The sequence below is a fragment of the Stomoxys calcitrans genome, chromosome 2 (assembly GCF_963082655.1).
Source record: "Stomoxys calcitrans chromosome 2, idStoCalc2.1, whole genome shotgun sequence".
Classification (NCBI taxonomy): domain Eukaryota; kingdom Metazoa; phylum Arthropoda; class Insecta; order Diptera; family Muscidae; genus Stomoxys; species Stomoxys calcitrans.
In genome coordinates, this window is record NC_081553.1 from 50,134,995 (window position 1) to 50,148,996 (window position 14,002).

The 14,002-nt window shown below is 38.8% G+C and overlaps 1 protein-coding gene across 3 annotated transcripts in view; it reads right to left on the bottom strand.

The window, feature by feature from the left end:
• LOC106083133 (NADP-dependent malic enzyme) overlaps window positions 1–14,002 on the bottom strand; it is a 54,113-nt gene that overhangs the window by 4,569 nt on the left and 35,542 nt on the right. For all 3 annotated transcript variants that reach the window (XM_013245987.2, XM_013245988.2, XM_059362809.1), the window contains exons 3-7: window positions 5,731–5,920; window positions 5,116–5,456; window positions 1,601–2,156; window positions 1,383–1,535; window positions 1,157–1,309 (exon numbers count right to left, since the gene is read on the bottom strand). In XM_013245987.2, coding sequence (XP_013101441.1) covers window positions 1,157–1,309; window positions 1,383–1,535; window positions 1,601–2,156; window positions 5,116–5,456; window positions 5,731–5,920 — 1,393 coding nt within the window. The remainder of the gene's footprint in view (window positions 1–1,156; window positions 1,310–1,382; window positions 1,536–1,600; window positions 2,157–5,115; window positions 5,457–5,730; window positions 5,921–14,002) is intronic.

A 14,002-nucleotide genomic window follows, 5' to 3' on the forward strand; every position in this document is an offset into this window, starting at 1 on the left:
AGCATTCATTTATGGTCCGAATCGGATATAGCTTCAATAGCATAGCAGTTCTTATTCAATATTCTTTGTTTGCCTAAAAAGATATACCGCGCATAGAACTCGACAAATGCGGTCCATGGCAGAGGGTATATAAGATTCGGCCCGGCCGAACTAAGCACGCTTTTACTTGTTCTTTCTCATTTTTATACCCACTTTTTTGCACCACACTGTGGCACACACAATCTGTTTACTTTAGTTTTTTCTTCCTAGGATTAACACAATGAACCAAGGTCGCCAAGTGGATAGCAATCGTAGTTGTTCTTATACAGATATTTGAGGAAATGTTCACCTGATAATATTTTAAGATTTGCCTTCTCCAGGGGGCTTTACCGTGAAGATCAAAATTCTTATACAAATGCAAATTTTCCCATGAACATTCCTTTAACGAACAAGGCTACACTTCTCACATATCGATGAGCGCTGTCCTTTTTAAGTTTGAGGCAATGAAAGGGGACAAGGTTTGTAAAGCCGAGTCCGAACGGCGTTCCGCAGTGCGACACCCTTGGGCAGATTTTTTTACAAGGCATAGTACCTCACAAATGTCGCTAGCATTAGGAGGGAATAACAACCGTTTAACATATTTCTAATATTCTCGCCAGGATTTGAACGACGGGCGTTCAGCGTCATAGGTGAACTTGCTAACCTATGCGCTACGGTGGCCTCATAATTTTTAATTTTTGTCTGATTTGTATTGATCGTCCGGTTTGACTTCTAGAGCCCTTACTTAATGCAATGCGATTTGGGATTTGGCTGAGTTCTGTTATGAATTCTACTACCAATGGCAGAGACACCCATCAGGCCCACATCCTGACGTAGCTTTAATATAAACCAACCATACGATTTGAATTTTTGTACACCTACAGGGCGAAATTCTTAGCACTTTTACTTTCTGTCTATTGGAAGGAATCGCCTGGAGAACTTAGTTTCATACTGAAGTGTATATAAGATTTGGTGCGGTGGAACTTTATGAGAGTTCCGGTACTCTCGTGGGCCAGAGGGTTATACTGTCCTAAGGCAATATGGCTAACCTATATATATATCGCCGGCAAGACACGCAGAGCAGTTTTCCCACAGTTAAGCTTGTTTATCTTACATAACCCTATGTTTTGATTCATACCTCTGTGTTTTGGTAGGCTTGTTCGGCAGTACATTCAGCTTTGCTGGTGGGATTTGACAAAGCGAATACAACGGGACGTTCGTTATTAGCAGCCATGGTTTGTAGGATTTTGGGTGTGAAGATACCAGCAGCAGCAGAAGCACCAATCAACACCTAAGGAAGACAAATAAAAACCACATAAAATCCACAAATAAAAGGCAGACAGAAAATTTCTAAAAATTCTTACATTTGGTTTGACTTTTGTACAGATCTCCTCCAAATTCTTCATGGGTTCAACATCTTTGGCATAGTTCTTTTTATGGCCTTCAAGGTGGCCTTCTTTACGTGTGGTGGTCAAGAGACCATCAATATCCACCATCCAGATTTTGCTGCGAGCTTCCTGTAATACATACAAAAAAAAGTTTCTTCATATAACTGTTTGGGGCTAAACTTAAGAAAACTCACCTCAATTGGTACACCTTCGGCGACCATAGCTTTCGTCACCAAATCGGCAATACCAATGGCAGCTTCACCGGCACCAGCAAACAGGAACGTATAATCGGTGAAATTCTTGCCTGTGATACGTTTGCTGGCATACAGACCAGCCACTGCCACTGAGGCAGTGCCCTGAATATCATCGTTAAAGGTACAGTAAGTATTGCGATATTTATCGAGGAACCTAAATGCATTGTGATTGCCAAAATCTTCAAATTGAATTAAGACATTCTGACCATAACGCTTGACAACAGCTCGCATAAATTCATCAATGAAATCATCGTATTCTCGGCCAACAACACGTTTTTGACGAAGACCCACATAGAGAGGATCCTCCAGGAGATCGATGTTATTGGTGCCGACATCAATGAGAATGGGCAAACATTGGTGGGGTTTAATGCTAGCCAAGGCAGTGTAAAGGGCCAATTTGCCTACAGGAATACCCATACCGGATGCGCCTAAATCACCCAAGCCAAGAATACGTTCACCATCGGTAACGACAATAGCGCGGACATCAGGTTCAGGCCTGGAGAAAGAAAATGGAAAATTATTAACAAAAAATTTAAAGAAAAGTTAATTTCAACTAAAATTATGGCATAATTATTTATCTAAAGAAAAATTTTGTCAAAAAAATTTTTTTATGGAAAACTTAGCTGAAATTTCATTTAAATTTTTTGTTTAAAGTGGTTGCAAATTGCAAATTTTGCCCATGAACATTCCACTAAGGAACAGGGGCAAACTTCTCACATATCAATGAGTGCAATTCCGATTCAAGTTTAAGCTCAATGATAAGGGGCCTCCTTTTTATAGTCCGAACGGCGTGCCGCAGTGCGACACCTCTTTGAAGAGAAGTTTTACATGGCATAGTACCTCACAAATGTTGCCAGTTTAAAGTGGTTAAAACAAGTAAAAGCTTGCTATGTTCGGCCGGGCCGAATCTCGGGAACCCACCACCATGAATTCTCCCAAAAAATTATACAAAATAAATTTAGTTCAAGGGCATAATTTCATTCTACATACCAAACTTCTGACAAACCAGCAAAAATTAAAGCTTCTAGGAACCGAACAATGATACGGTCCCGGTTTAAATGGGACCGTATTTGGCACAGTTGTTGGAAGTCATAACAAAACATTAAATGCAAAATTTCAGCCAAATCGGACAAAAATTGCGGCTTGTAAGGACTCAAGGAGTCAAATCGGGAGATCGGTTTATGTGGGAGCTATATCAGGTTATAGACCGATTTGAACCGTACACAGTTGCTGGAAAACCTAACAAAACACTATGAGCAAAATTGTAGCTAAATCGGACAAAAATTGCGGCTTTCAAGGGCTCAAGAAGTCAAGTCGGGAGATCGGTTTACATGGGAGCTATATCAGGTTGTAAACCGATTTGAACCTTACTCGGCACAGTTGTTGGATGTCGTAACAGAGCACGGCATGCAAAATTTCAGCCATGGTGGTGGGTATAATAAGGTGTTAAAATGTCAATAATTTATTTTTATGTAGAAAATAGAAAATGTTCAAAAATTTTCGTCCAATCATGCACTGAAAATATATCAACATCTAGCTCTACTCTCAAATATCATTTATTCGAACCCCATATTGCAATTGGCCTCAAAATTGGTGATGAAATACGTTTGCTAATCTGAAATACCCTTTTGCAAAAGTCAGCAAATATGTCCGGTTTGGGGTATGGGCCCTAAAAACTATCAATATCGGGCTTCACTCTCTTTAAGAACCAAATTATCATTGTGAACAAATACGTCCTATTTGGGGGTTGTTATAGGGGTTGGAAGGAAGAATTGGATTTTAGCCCCATATTGCGATGGCCAGTAAATAATTGCTGTTTGTGTGGTGTTTTGGGAAAGGGGTAAATACCCAAAAAAATGGTCCCGAATGTTTATGTTACACTCGTTGTCTACTCCCAAATACCTTTCATTTGAGCCCCATATGTCCATAGTCGGCAAACATGATGGGGAGGCCACTCAATCACTTGGCCCTGAAAATGTATATCAGATTTTAAAATATCTCTTATTTGAGCCCCATATAGCATATGGGGCTCAAATATATAGGGGGGTGTTTTGGGGGAGGGATGGAACCGCAGAAACTTAGTCCTACACTTGGATATCAAATTCATATTCTACTCACAAATACCTTTCATTTGAGTCCCATATTGCCATGGTCGGTAAATATGTTCGATTTAGTGGTGTTTTGGGGGTTGGGGTGGTCCCCCAAATACTTGGTCCGACAATTGGATATCAGATACGTTTTTTTCTCTTAAATACCATTCCTTTGAGTCCCATATTGTCGTGATTGGTCTATACATATATTTGGTAGGTTTTGGGGGTAGGGCGGCCCCCCTAGGTATCCCACCCTAAATTTGGACACCGAATTTTTGTTGTGAGGTTACTTTAAGAGAGCACACAAAATTTCGCTTAAATCGCACCACCCATCTCCGAGATCTGGCGTTTCTGAAATTAGGGTAAGGGGGAGGGTCCGCCCCACTTCACATATCAAAAAATAAAATGTTGTACACTATTTTCACCACGGAATCATTATGCATCATCTGTGAAAATTTCATTAAAATTGGTTCAGCCGTTTTTGAGTCTATAGGGAACACACAAACAAAGAAACCGACAAACAAACACAAATTGATTAAGGTTACCGTAGCGCAGAGTTAAGCATGTCCGCCAATGATGCTGAAGGCCCGGGTTTGAATCCTGGTAAAACCATCAGAAACACACATTTTTCAGCAGTGGTTTTCCCCTCATAATGCTGACAACATTTGTGAGGTACTATGCCATGTAAAAACCTCTCTATAAAGAGGTGCCGCACTGCGGCACGGCATTCAGACTCGGCTATAAAAAGGAGACCCTCTCTACTACGCCGTTCGGACCCAGCTATAAAAAGGAGGCCCTTTATCATTGAGCTTAAGCTTGAATCGGACTGCACTCATTGATATGTGAGAAGTTAGCCCCTGTTCCTTAGTGGAATGTTCATGGGCAAAATTTGAAATATATATGATTTTGTCAAAATTATTTCGATAGAATTTTTTTAGTAAAAATTTTATTTCTCAAAAAAATTTTGTTTGTGTATTATTTCTATAGAAAGTTTTGCCAAAATTTTATTTCTAAAAATTTTTTTCAATATTTTATCAAATTTCTTTTCATTTTTTTTTTTCAAAGAAGTAAAATTTAATAATGCTTCAATATTTTCCTCATTTAAATTTCGAACCGAACACTGATTTTGGTAATAAAATTCAATGATTTGCAAGCGTTGCTCGTTAGTAAGTCTATTCATGATGAAATGTCAAAGCATACTGAGCATCTTTCTCTTTGACACCATGTCTGAAATCCCACGTGATCTGTCAAATACTAATGCATGAAAATCCTAACCTCAAAAAAATCACCCTTTATATCCTCAATTCAACACTTTGACATTTTCAATTTGATCAAATTTGTAATTGCAATTCCATCTCAACTTACCAATTCTTAATAACATCAAACACATGGCCACGATCATTAATGGTGACAAACAAGCCACGAGGTCTGCGATAGATCAAGCCGAAACGTTGACAGGCCAAACCCACAGTTGGTGTATAGATGATGGGCATCATTTCCTCAATGTTCTCGGAGAGAAAACGGAAAAACAAGCGTTCGTTACGATCTTGCAAGTCACTCAAGTACAGGTACTTATTCAATGCTTCGCTGTAACGATCCACAGCAATTTTGCACAATTCCAATTGCTCCTCTTGGGTTTTGAAACGGGCAGGTTGCAAGCCATGAATACCCAACACTTGACGTTCTTCCAAAGTGAAAGCTAAACCCTACATGGGGTGGCGCGCGTGAGTAAAAAACAAATGCAGGGTTCAAGCATGAAAGTATTAAACAACAAAAAAAAACATTTGATGGCCATATGATGATGAGCTTCCATGGCATATTCTCAAATGACACACACAGCCGGCGGCAATTTCCCAAAAAAAAAGCATCTACTCTTACAGAGACTAATCAAGTGCCGGTAAATGTGATACATTTGTCATGGATGCCACAGCACAACCACATCACATAATGCTAATAGTATTTAAGAGTCCATTTACTCACTTTATTTAGACGGGGATCTCTGATGTGATCGATACCCATGACTTGTGAGGGGCACAGAATATCACCGACCACTTCATGGTATTCACGTACTTGTGTGTTGTTCGCCACAGCTGCCGCTGATGTTGTGGGATTTGTGACTGGTTGACGTGCAGCGGCGGAGGCACATATTTTGGTGAGATTACCATACAGACTGGAATGGAGAAAACAAATTGAAATAATAAGTTAATTATGTTTAATTCCATAACACTTTAGAAAATTAAATGAAACACAATAAATAATTATGCAAAAATAGTTTAAAATTTCTAGTAAAGACGCTCTTGATAATCTTGGAAAAAAGCCAGCGAAACGTCGAGCAAAAATGAAACAAAGATTTTTTTTGACAATGGTACCATGACCAGTGTTGCCATTCAAGAAAACTATTTCCTATCAAAATTTAAGAAAAATCCTACCAAATGTTCTACTATCCAAAAATGCTTTATATCTTTTTATACCCATCACCGAAGAGTTGGTCATTTTGCCATTCCGGTTGCAACACATCATAGAAAAAATTTTCAAAGCTACAAAGTACTATTGGGTTGCCCAAAAATTAATTGCGGATTTTTTAAAAGAAAGTAAATGCATTTCTAATAAAACTTAGAATGAACTTTAATCAAATATACATTTTTTACACTTTTTTTCTAAAGCAAGCTAAAAGTAACAGCTGATAACTGACAGAAGAAAGAATGCAATTACAGAGTCACAAGCTGTGAAAAAATTTGTCAACGCCGACTATATGAAAAATCCGCAATTACTTTTTGGGCAACCCAATATATCGACGTTATATTCACAGACGATCTAGGCATGACCGTCGGTCTGTTTTTTTGAAATCACTCTTCTGCCTAAAGTTCAAAGACGGCCTATAACTTCAATTTAATACCGATCTCCCGATAAGAAATCTTGATTATATAAAGTCGTATTTTTGCATCGATTTCAATGAACAGCCGGCAGGGATTGGTTAAAGCGATCTCCCGATTTAGTTGTTGAGGCAAGAAATGCGAGAAATTTTCACTGTTACAGTGAGTTGCCTGGACCCCTAAACATCTGAGTATGGACCAGATCAACCATATTTATATGCAGCTGCCACATAGCCCTGTGTTCCGATTGAATGTCGTCAACAACAAGTAAAAGCGTGCTAAGTTTGGCCGGGCCGAATTTTATATACACTCCATCATGGATCTCATTTGTCAAAAAAGAAAAGAATTGCTATGCTATTGGACCTATATCAATCTAGGGTCCGATTCGGATCATCATTGAATTGAAGGTTGGAGTCATTGTGTAAAATTTCAGCTAATTCGAATAAGAATGGCGCCCTTTACGGGCTCAAGAACTCAAATAGGAAGATCGGTTTATATGGGAGCTGTATGAGACTATAGAGCGATAAAGACCATATTTGACTCGCATGATGAAGGTCAAAATTTCATCCAAACCGGATAATAATTGCGCCTTCTAGAGGCTTACGAAGTCATTTTTGAGTCAGGCTCAAAAATTCAAGACCCTAGATTGGTTAATATGATAGCTTTATCAGGTTATGAACCGATTTCAACCATACTTATCACAGTTGTTGGGAGTCATAACAAAACACCTCATGGAAAATTTCAGCCAAATCAGATAAGAATTGCGCCCTCTAGTGGCTCAATCTTATATATAAAAATCAATTTGTGTTTGTTTGTTTGTGTGTTCCTAATAGACTCGGAAACGGCTGAACCGATTTTCTTAAAATTTTCACAGATGGTACATATTGACCCCGTGGTGAAAATAGGGTACTACATTTTTTGATATCTGAAGGGGGGGGCGGACCCACCCCCTCCCTCATTTTCAGAAACGCCAGATCTCAGAGATGGGTGGTGCGATTTAAGCGAAACTTTGTGTGCTCTCATATAGTACCATAAAAATAAAAATTTGGAATCTGTAAAGCTTCTGTCAACAAACTGACTCTTTTTATTATATTTTTCAAACAAACAACATTAAAGGAACAAGCTAGTCTACTTAGTTTCATCAAAAGTTTCTTATAAATACGAGTATAACAAGTTATCATATTACAAATCCAAATTTCGGATGGGGTACCTAGGGGGGCCGCCCCACCCTAAAACCTACCAAACATAAGTTTAGACCAATCACGACAATATGAGACTCAAATGAAAGGTATTAAGGATAAGATAACGTATCTGATATCCAATTGTCGAAGCAAGTGTTAGGGGGACCACCCAACCTCCAAAACACCCCTAAATCCGACATATTTACCGACCATGGCAATATGGGACTCAAATGAAAGGTATTTGCGAGTAGAATACGTATCTGATATCCAAATGTGGGACCACGTTTCTGGGGGTCCACCCCTTCCCCAACCATGGGAATATGGGGCTTAAATAAAAGGTATTTGAGTGTAGAATTAAAATCCAAATATGGGACCAAATGTTTGGGGGCCGCCTTTCCCCAAAAACATCCCCCAAAGGGAACAAATTTACGACCATAGCCATATGGGGCTCAAATGAAAGGTCTTTGGGAGTAAAGCATGAATCTGAAATCAATATTCGGGAAAATTGTCTATGGGGCCACCCCACCCCCACAACACCACCCAACTAGAAAGTATTTGGTGACTATTGCAATATGAGGCTCAAATAAGAGGGTATTTAGAGTAGAACACGAATCCGATATAAATTTTCCAGGCCAACTCACTGAGTGGCCGCCCATCCCTCAAAACATCCCCCAAGCCGGTCATGTTTGCCGACTATGGAAATATGGGCTCAAATTAAATGTATGTGGGAGTAAACCACGTATCCGATATCAACATTAGGCGCCAACTGCCTAGCGGACGTCCCACCACCATAACAACCTCCAAATAGGACATATTTGCTCACCAAGGCAATTTGGGCATTAAAGAGAGTGGAACTAAATGTTTATATTTTGTAGGGCCAATACCCCAAACCGGACATATTTGCTGACTTTTGCAATAAGCAGTTTAAGTGAGATTAGAAAACGAATTTGATGTCCAATTTTGAGGCCAATGGCAATATGGGGTTCAAATAAATGATATATAGATATATGATGATAGAGCACGTTGCTGATATATTTTCTGGGCTTAGTGTTTGGCGGACCATCCCACTCCCCAAAACACTCCTAAACCGGGCGTATTTACCGACCATGTCTATGTGGGGCTTAAGTGAAAGGAATTGGGGGTAGAGCCAGAACTGATACCCACTTTTAGGACCAATTTTCTGGGGGTCTACCTCTTTCCTAAAATACCCCACAAACAGCAATTTTTTACTGACCATCGCAATATGGAGCTCAATTTAGAGGTATTTGGGAATAGAATACGAATTTGATATCCAAATGTAGGACCATGTATTTAAGGCATCACCCCTTCTCCAAAACACCTCCCAAAGGGTAACCACCTCACCCCCAAAAACACCCCTAAATCAGATATCATGAGAATATTGGGCTGAAATAAAGTATTTTAAGAATGGAGTACACCTTATATCCAAACTTATATCGGCTAATAAAGATCATATGGGATTCAGATAAAGACACTTCTATTGTTAAACTGTTTGTCAAGCGATATACTAATTTCGTAGCATGGTATTTCACTAAAAGCTCTTTAATTGTCGAAAATAAATATTCCAAGGAAACTTTTGTTCCATATAAAGTAAAAGAAGGCGCAGCGGAGCGGGCCTGGGTTAGCTAGTTTTTCATAAAAAAAAAAAATTTTGAAAAAAAAAACTAAAACCAAATCGTCATTGTTTTCTGCTTACTCCCCACACAGATATAATAAATTCTTATGTTGTTTTTTATGTAATAACTTATCTTATCTTTATTATTGTAAATGTGTAAATAAATTTTCTCTACTGCCTTAAAATTAGCGATAGCTATGTTAGTAAAGCTGCCAAAAATTCTTATAGCAACACAGCATAACATAGACTTTGCATCAGAAAACTGTTGTTGTTTATTTCCCGCATTGTCAGCTGACTCCATCGGGGGGCTATTTCTCTTATCATCTTGATAGTTGTTGTTATTGTTTTTTCTCACCTTTAAGTTTAGGCATATCTTAAAAATGTTTGAACATGTTGTTATACCTTAACGATAACATATCTCGTAGGGAGCGAAAAGAGGATGGAAACAAAAACATAACCGATGAGTGTTCAATATTTGGTCAGATGATTTTGCCAACCAAGTAATTATTGTTTTTGTTGCAATTGTATTGATTGTGAAACTTCCCTCTGCTTCTTTAACCTCTACTGAGGTGAATGAGACTTCTTCTAATGAGAGTCATTTGTTAATTGTTATCTCCTACTCTCACCTACACTGAGCTTAATTTCATATTATTTCCTTCAATGCTAATCATCATTAAGACATGAATGTTTGCTCATGTAGAAATGTTGCCGGCACTACACACAGTCTTCTTTCAACGTGATTACAAGCACACACTACACTACACACATAAATACAAAAAGCTCCACTTGACATGATATCATTGACGCGGCGACTCATCATCATCGGCCACAGCAATAAAGACAAAAATGACAGCCAGCGCAAAATCGTCCCAACAATAGCTACAGCTTGTGACGTTATCGAAATTAGATAATAAAAAAAAATCTACAATTGTTTTAACATTTCATATAAAATAATCGCACTTCACTTGTTTTGAAGATTTAAACATGTCAGATTAGATAGGGTTTTGTGGGGCATGCTTTTCAAGTTCAATGGCAATAGAGTGGAAAGTTCGTACTTGAACTTTTAGACGAATTTCAGAAATTTTCTATAGAAATAATATTTTAAGAAATGTTTTTACAGAAATTAAAAATTTTAGACAAAATTTTCCGTAGAATAACATTTTGACAATAGAAAAAAATTGAACAAAATTTTCTATAGAATAAAATTTTGTTCAAAAAGAAATTTTTGGCGAAAATTTCTGTAGAAAATGAATTTTTTCGAACGTCTTCTAGCTGGAGATCTTCTTCAATGCTCATATTCAAAGAATTACATAGCAAAGTACTTATGTAAATAACATTTTAAGAAATGTTTTTACAGAAATTACAAATTTTTGACAAAATTTTCCATAGAATACAATTTTGACAAAAGAAAAAAATTGAACAAAATTTTCTATAGAATAAAATTTTGTTCAAATAGAAATTTTGGCGAAAATTTCTGTAGAAAATGGATTTTTTCGAACGTCTTCTAGCTTTCAATGCTTTGTATTCAAAGAATTACATAGCAAAGTTCTTATAAAAAATGAGCAAGTGTGTGTTATTATTTAAAACACATTGACGGGCTTGTTGGATCATGATTTCTGATATTTTTTCGAACATCTTCTAGCTTGAGATCATATTCAATGCTCTCTATTCAAAGAATAACATAGCAAAGAACTTATACAAGATGAGCAAGTGTGTGTTATTATTCAAAACACTTTGACGGACTTGGTGGATCATGATTTCTGATACATCATGTATTTTTATCAACACCTTTGTCAAAATGATAAAGGCGCCCGAGGACCTACGGCCCGGTACGAGCACAATTTTGTCTTGAAACAGGGATCAGTAAGTCCTCTAACTCTCCTTAGCAGTATTTCGTTATTATTCTAGGCTTAGTGGATAATATCATCGCGATCATAAAAAAAAAACGGAAGTGGACAGAACTGTAGAAGCTTTAAATTTCTACATTCCCCAGATACAGTTTATAAGGAAGAAGAAGGAGGAAAATTGCCATATCTTGACTGTACGATTCACAGGTGTGATAATGTACTGAAAACGGATTGGTACCAAAAATCTACTGCCTCGGGACGCTTTATCAACTTTTTTTTTCAAAACGCCAAAAACGGATTATAGTAAATACCGCGACAAACTTTATCAAAAGAGTCTTAAATGTTAGTCACCAAGATCACGCGCACAATGAAGCCAGAATCAAAAACATTTTACAAAACAACGATTTTCCGTCGTACACAATTAATGTTCACCTTTCACCTTTGTCAAAATGATTAAGGTGCCCGAGGACCTACGGCCCGGTACGAGCACAATTTTGTCTTGAAACAGGGATCAGTAAGTCTTCTAACTCTCCTTAGCAGTATTTCGTTATTATTCTAGGCCTAGTAGATAATATCATCGCGATCATAAAAAATGGAAGTGGACAGAACTGTAAAATCTACTGTCTCGGGACGCTTAATCAAATTTTTTTTCAAAACTCAAAAGAGTCTTAAATGTTAGTGACCCATATTTCCACGCGCACAATGAAGCCAGAATCAAAAACATTTTACAAAACAAAGATTTTCCGTCGTACGAAATTAATAAACTAAAACCCCGTTTACACTGCTCATTAAATCCGGATTAAGAGGTCTCGTCAGCTGATAACAGCGGCACTTGCTGCCCACTGTGCATTGACTGGGCATAAGCCTAACTTTAACAACGTGCAGTTTCACACACAAGAAAATCACTACAGATGCAGGTTTACGCTCGAGATACTGCACATTATTGATATTCCTCCGGACGAGAGAATTAACTACAAAGAGACATAGAGAATTGTGCTAAAGTATACCGCCATAACGTCAATAAATATAGAAATGTACCAACAGGTGGCAGCAGAAAGCGAAGACCACCACTTTTTAGTGTAACTCATCAATTAAATGTAAATATTTCTAAGGTGGGGTGTTCTCGCCGATTCTGTAGAACCTCGTGATTAATGAAATCCTGATGGAGCTCGGTGGGGACGGCACGAGGATTATCGGTTATGCGGACGTATTTGTTGTCCGATCGTCACGAGATTTTGCATATGTTACTTTTTTGTCTCAAAGAAGAAGGCTATCGATTTGGTAAAAATCAGATTTAGATATAGCTCTCATATATATGTATCGGTGACGAACTATACTATAGCTGCCATAACGCGAGGCATGAATTTGGCAGTGGATTTGTGGTTAGTGGGAGACTGAACAACCTTGTCTCCAGCTTTACTCCGGTTGATGAGGGGCTAGCAACAATCCGCATAAAAGCCAAATTCTTCAACATCAGCCTTATTTGCGCCCATGCTCCGACGGAAGACAAAGACGAGCAGACCAAGGATATTTTCTACGAGCGCCTAGAGAGAAAATATGACCGCTGCCCCGCCCATGATATTGAAATCGGGAGATTTTAATGTGAAGATAGGGAAGGAAGAAATTTTTGGTCCAACAGTCGGAAAGATTAGCCTCTACGAGATAACGTCCAGTAATGGGTTGAGGCTGATAGATTTCGGCGCGGCAAAAAACATGGTAGTTAGTAGCACCAGATTTCAACATAAAAATATTCACAAAGCTTGACCGAGGCAGGTTTCTGTCGACGATCAGCGAGATCATGGAAGGGTCACTAAGGAGGTTGTCGCGATGGGCTACCAGAAATGGGTTGAGCGACAACCCAGGGAAGACGGAGCTGGTGCTCTTCACGCGTAGATATAATATACAGGAGTTCAGACTCCTGTCCTTGGACGGGGTCACCCTGCGGCTGTCGAAGGAGGCGAAATACTTAAGCATAGTCCTTCATTCGAAACTGTTCTGGAATAGGAACATCGAGGAAAGAAGCCGAAAGGCACTGTGCGCTTTTTACTCCTGCAGGAGGTTGTTCGGTAGGAAGTGGGGGGTGATGATTTATTAGATGTATACGGCCATCGTTGGCGGCGAAGAGGATACCGCGGATCCAATCAATGATGATGGTATAGAATGTTTACCTCCTAGTCCGAATGAGGTCCAAGTAGCAGTGACCCGACTAAAGAACAACAAGGCAGCAGGTGCCGACGGGTTATCTGCTGAACTATTTACGATCGAAGGCGACACGCTGATAAAGCTTATGCATCAGCTTATCTGCGCAATCTGGCTAGAAGAACGCATAGCCGATGATTGGAACCTCAGCATACTATGTCCCGTACATAAGAAAGGAGACAAGACGCAATGTGCCAGCTACAGAGGAATAAGTCTCCTACCCATCGCATACAAGATACTCTCGAGCGTACTGTGTGAAAGATTAAAACCTAAAGTCGATGAGATAATTGGCTTTAGACCTGCTTAATCCACCCTGGATCAGATATTCATACTGCGCCAAATCCTTGAAAAGACCCGAGAGGGACAAATCAACACCTACCACCTCTTTGTTGACTACAAAGCCGCTTTCGATACCCCTTTAAGTTCAAAGGTATTTCAAGCCATGTCTGAGTTTGGTATCTCTACAAAATTAATAAAACTCTGAAGGGTGACACTTGCTGATATGCGTTCCTCAGTAAG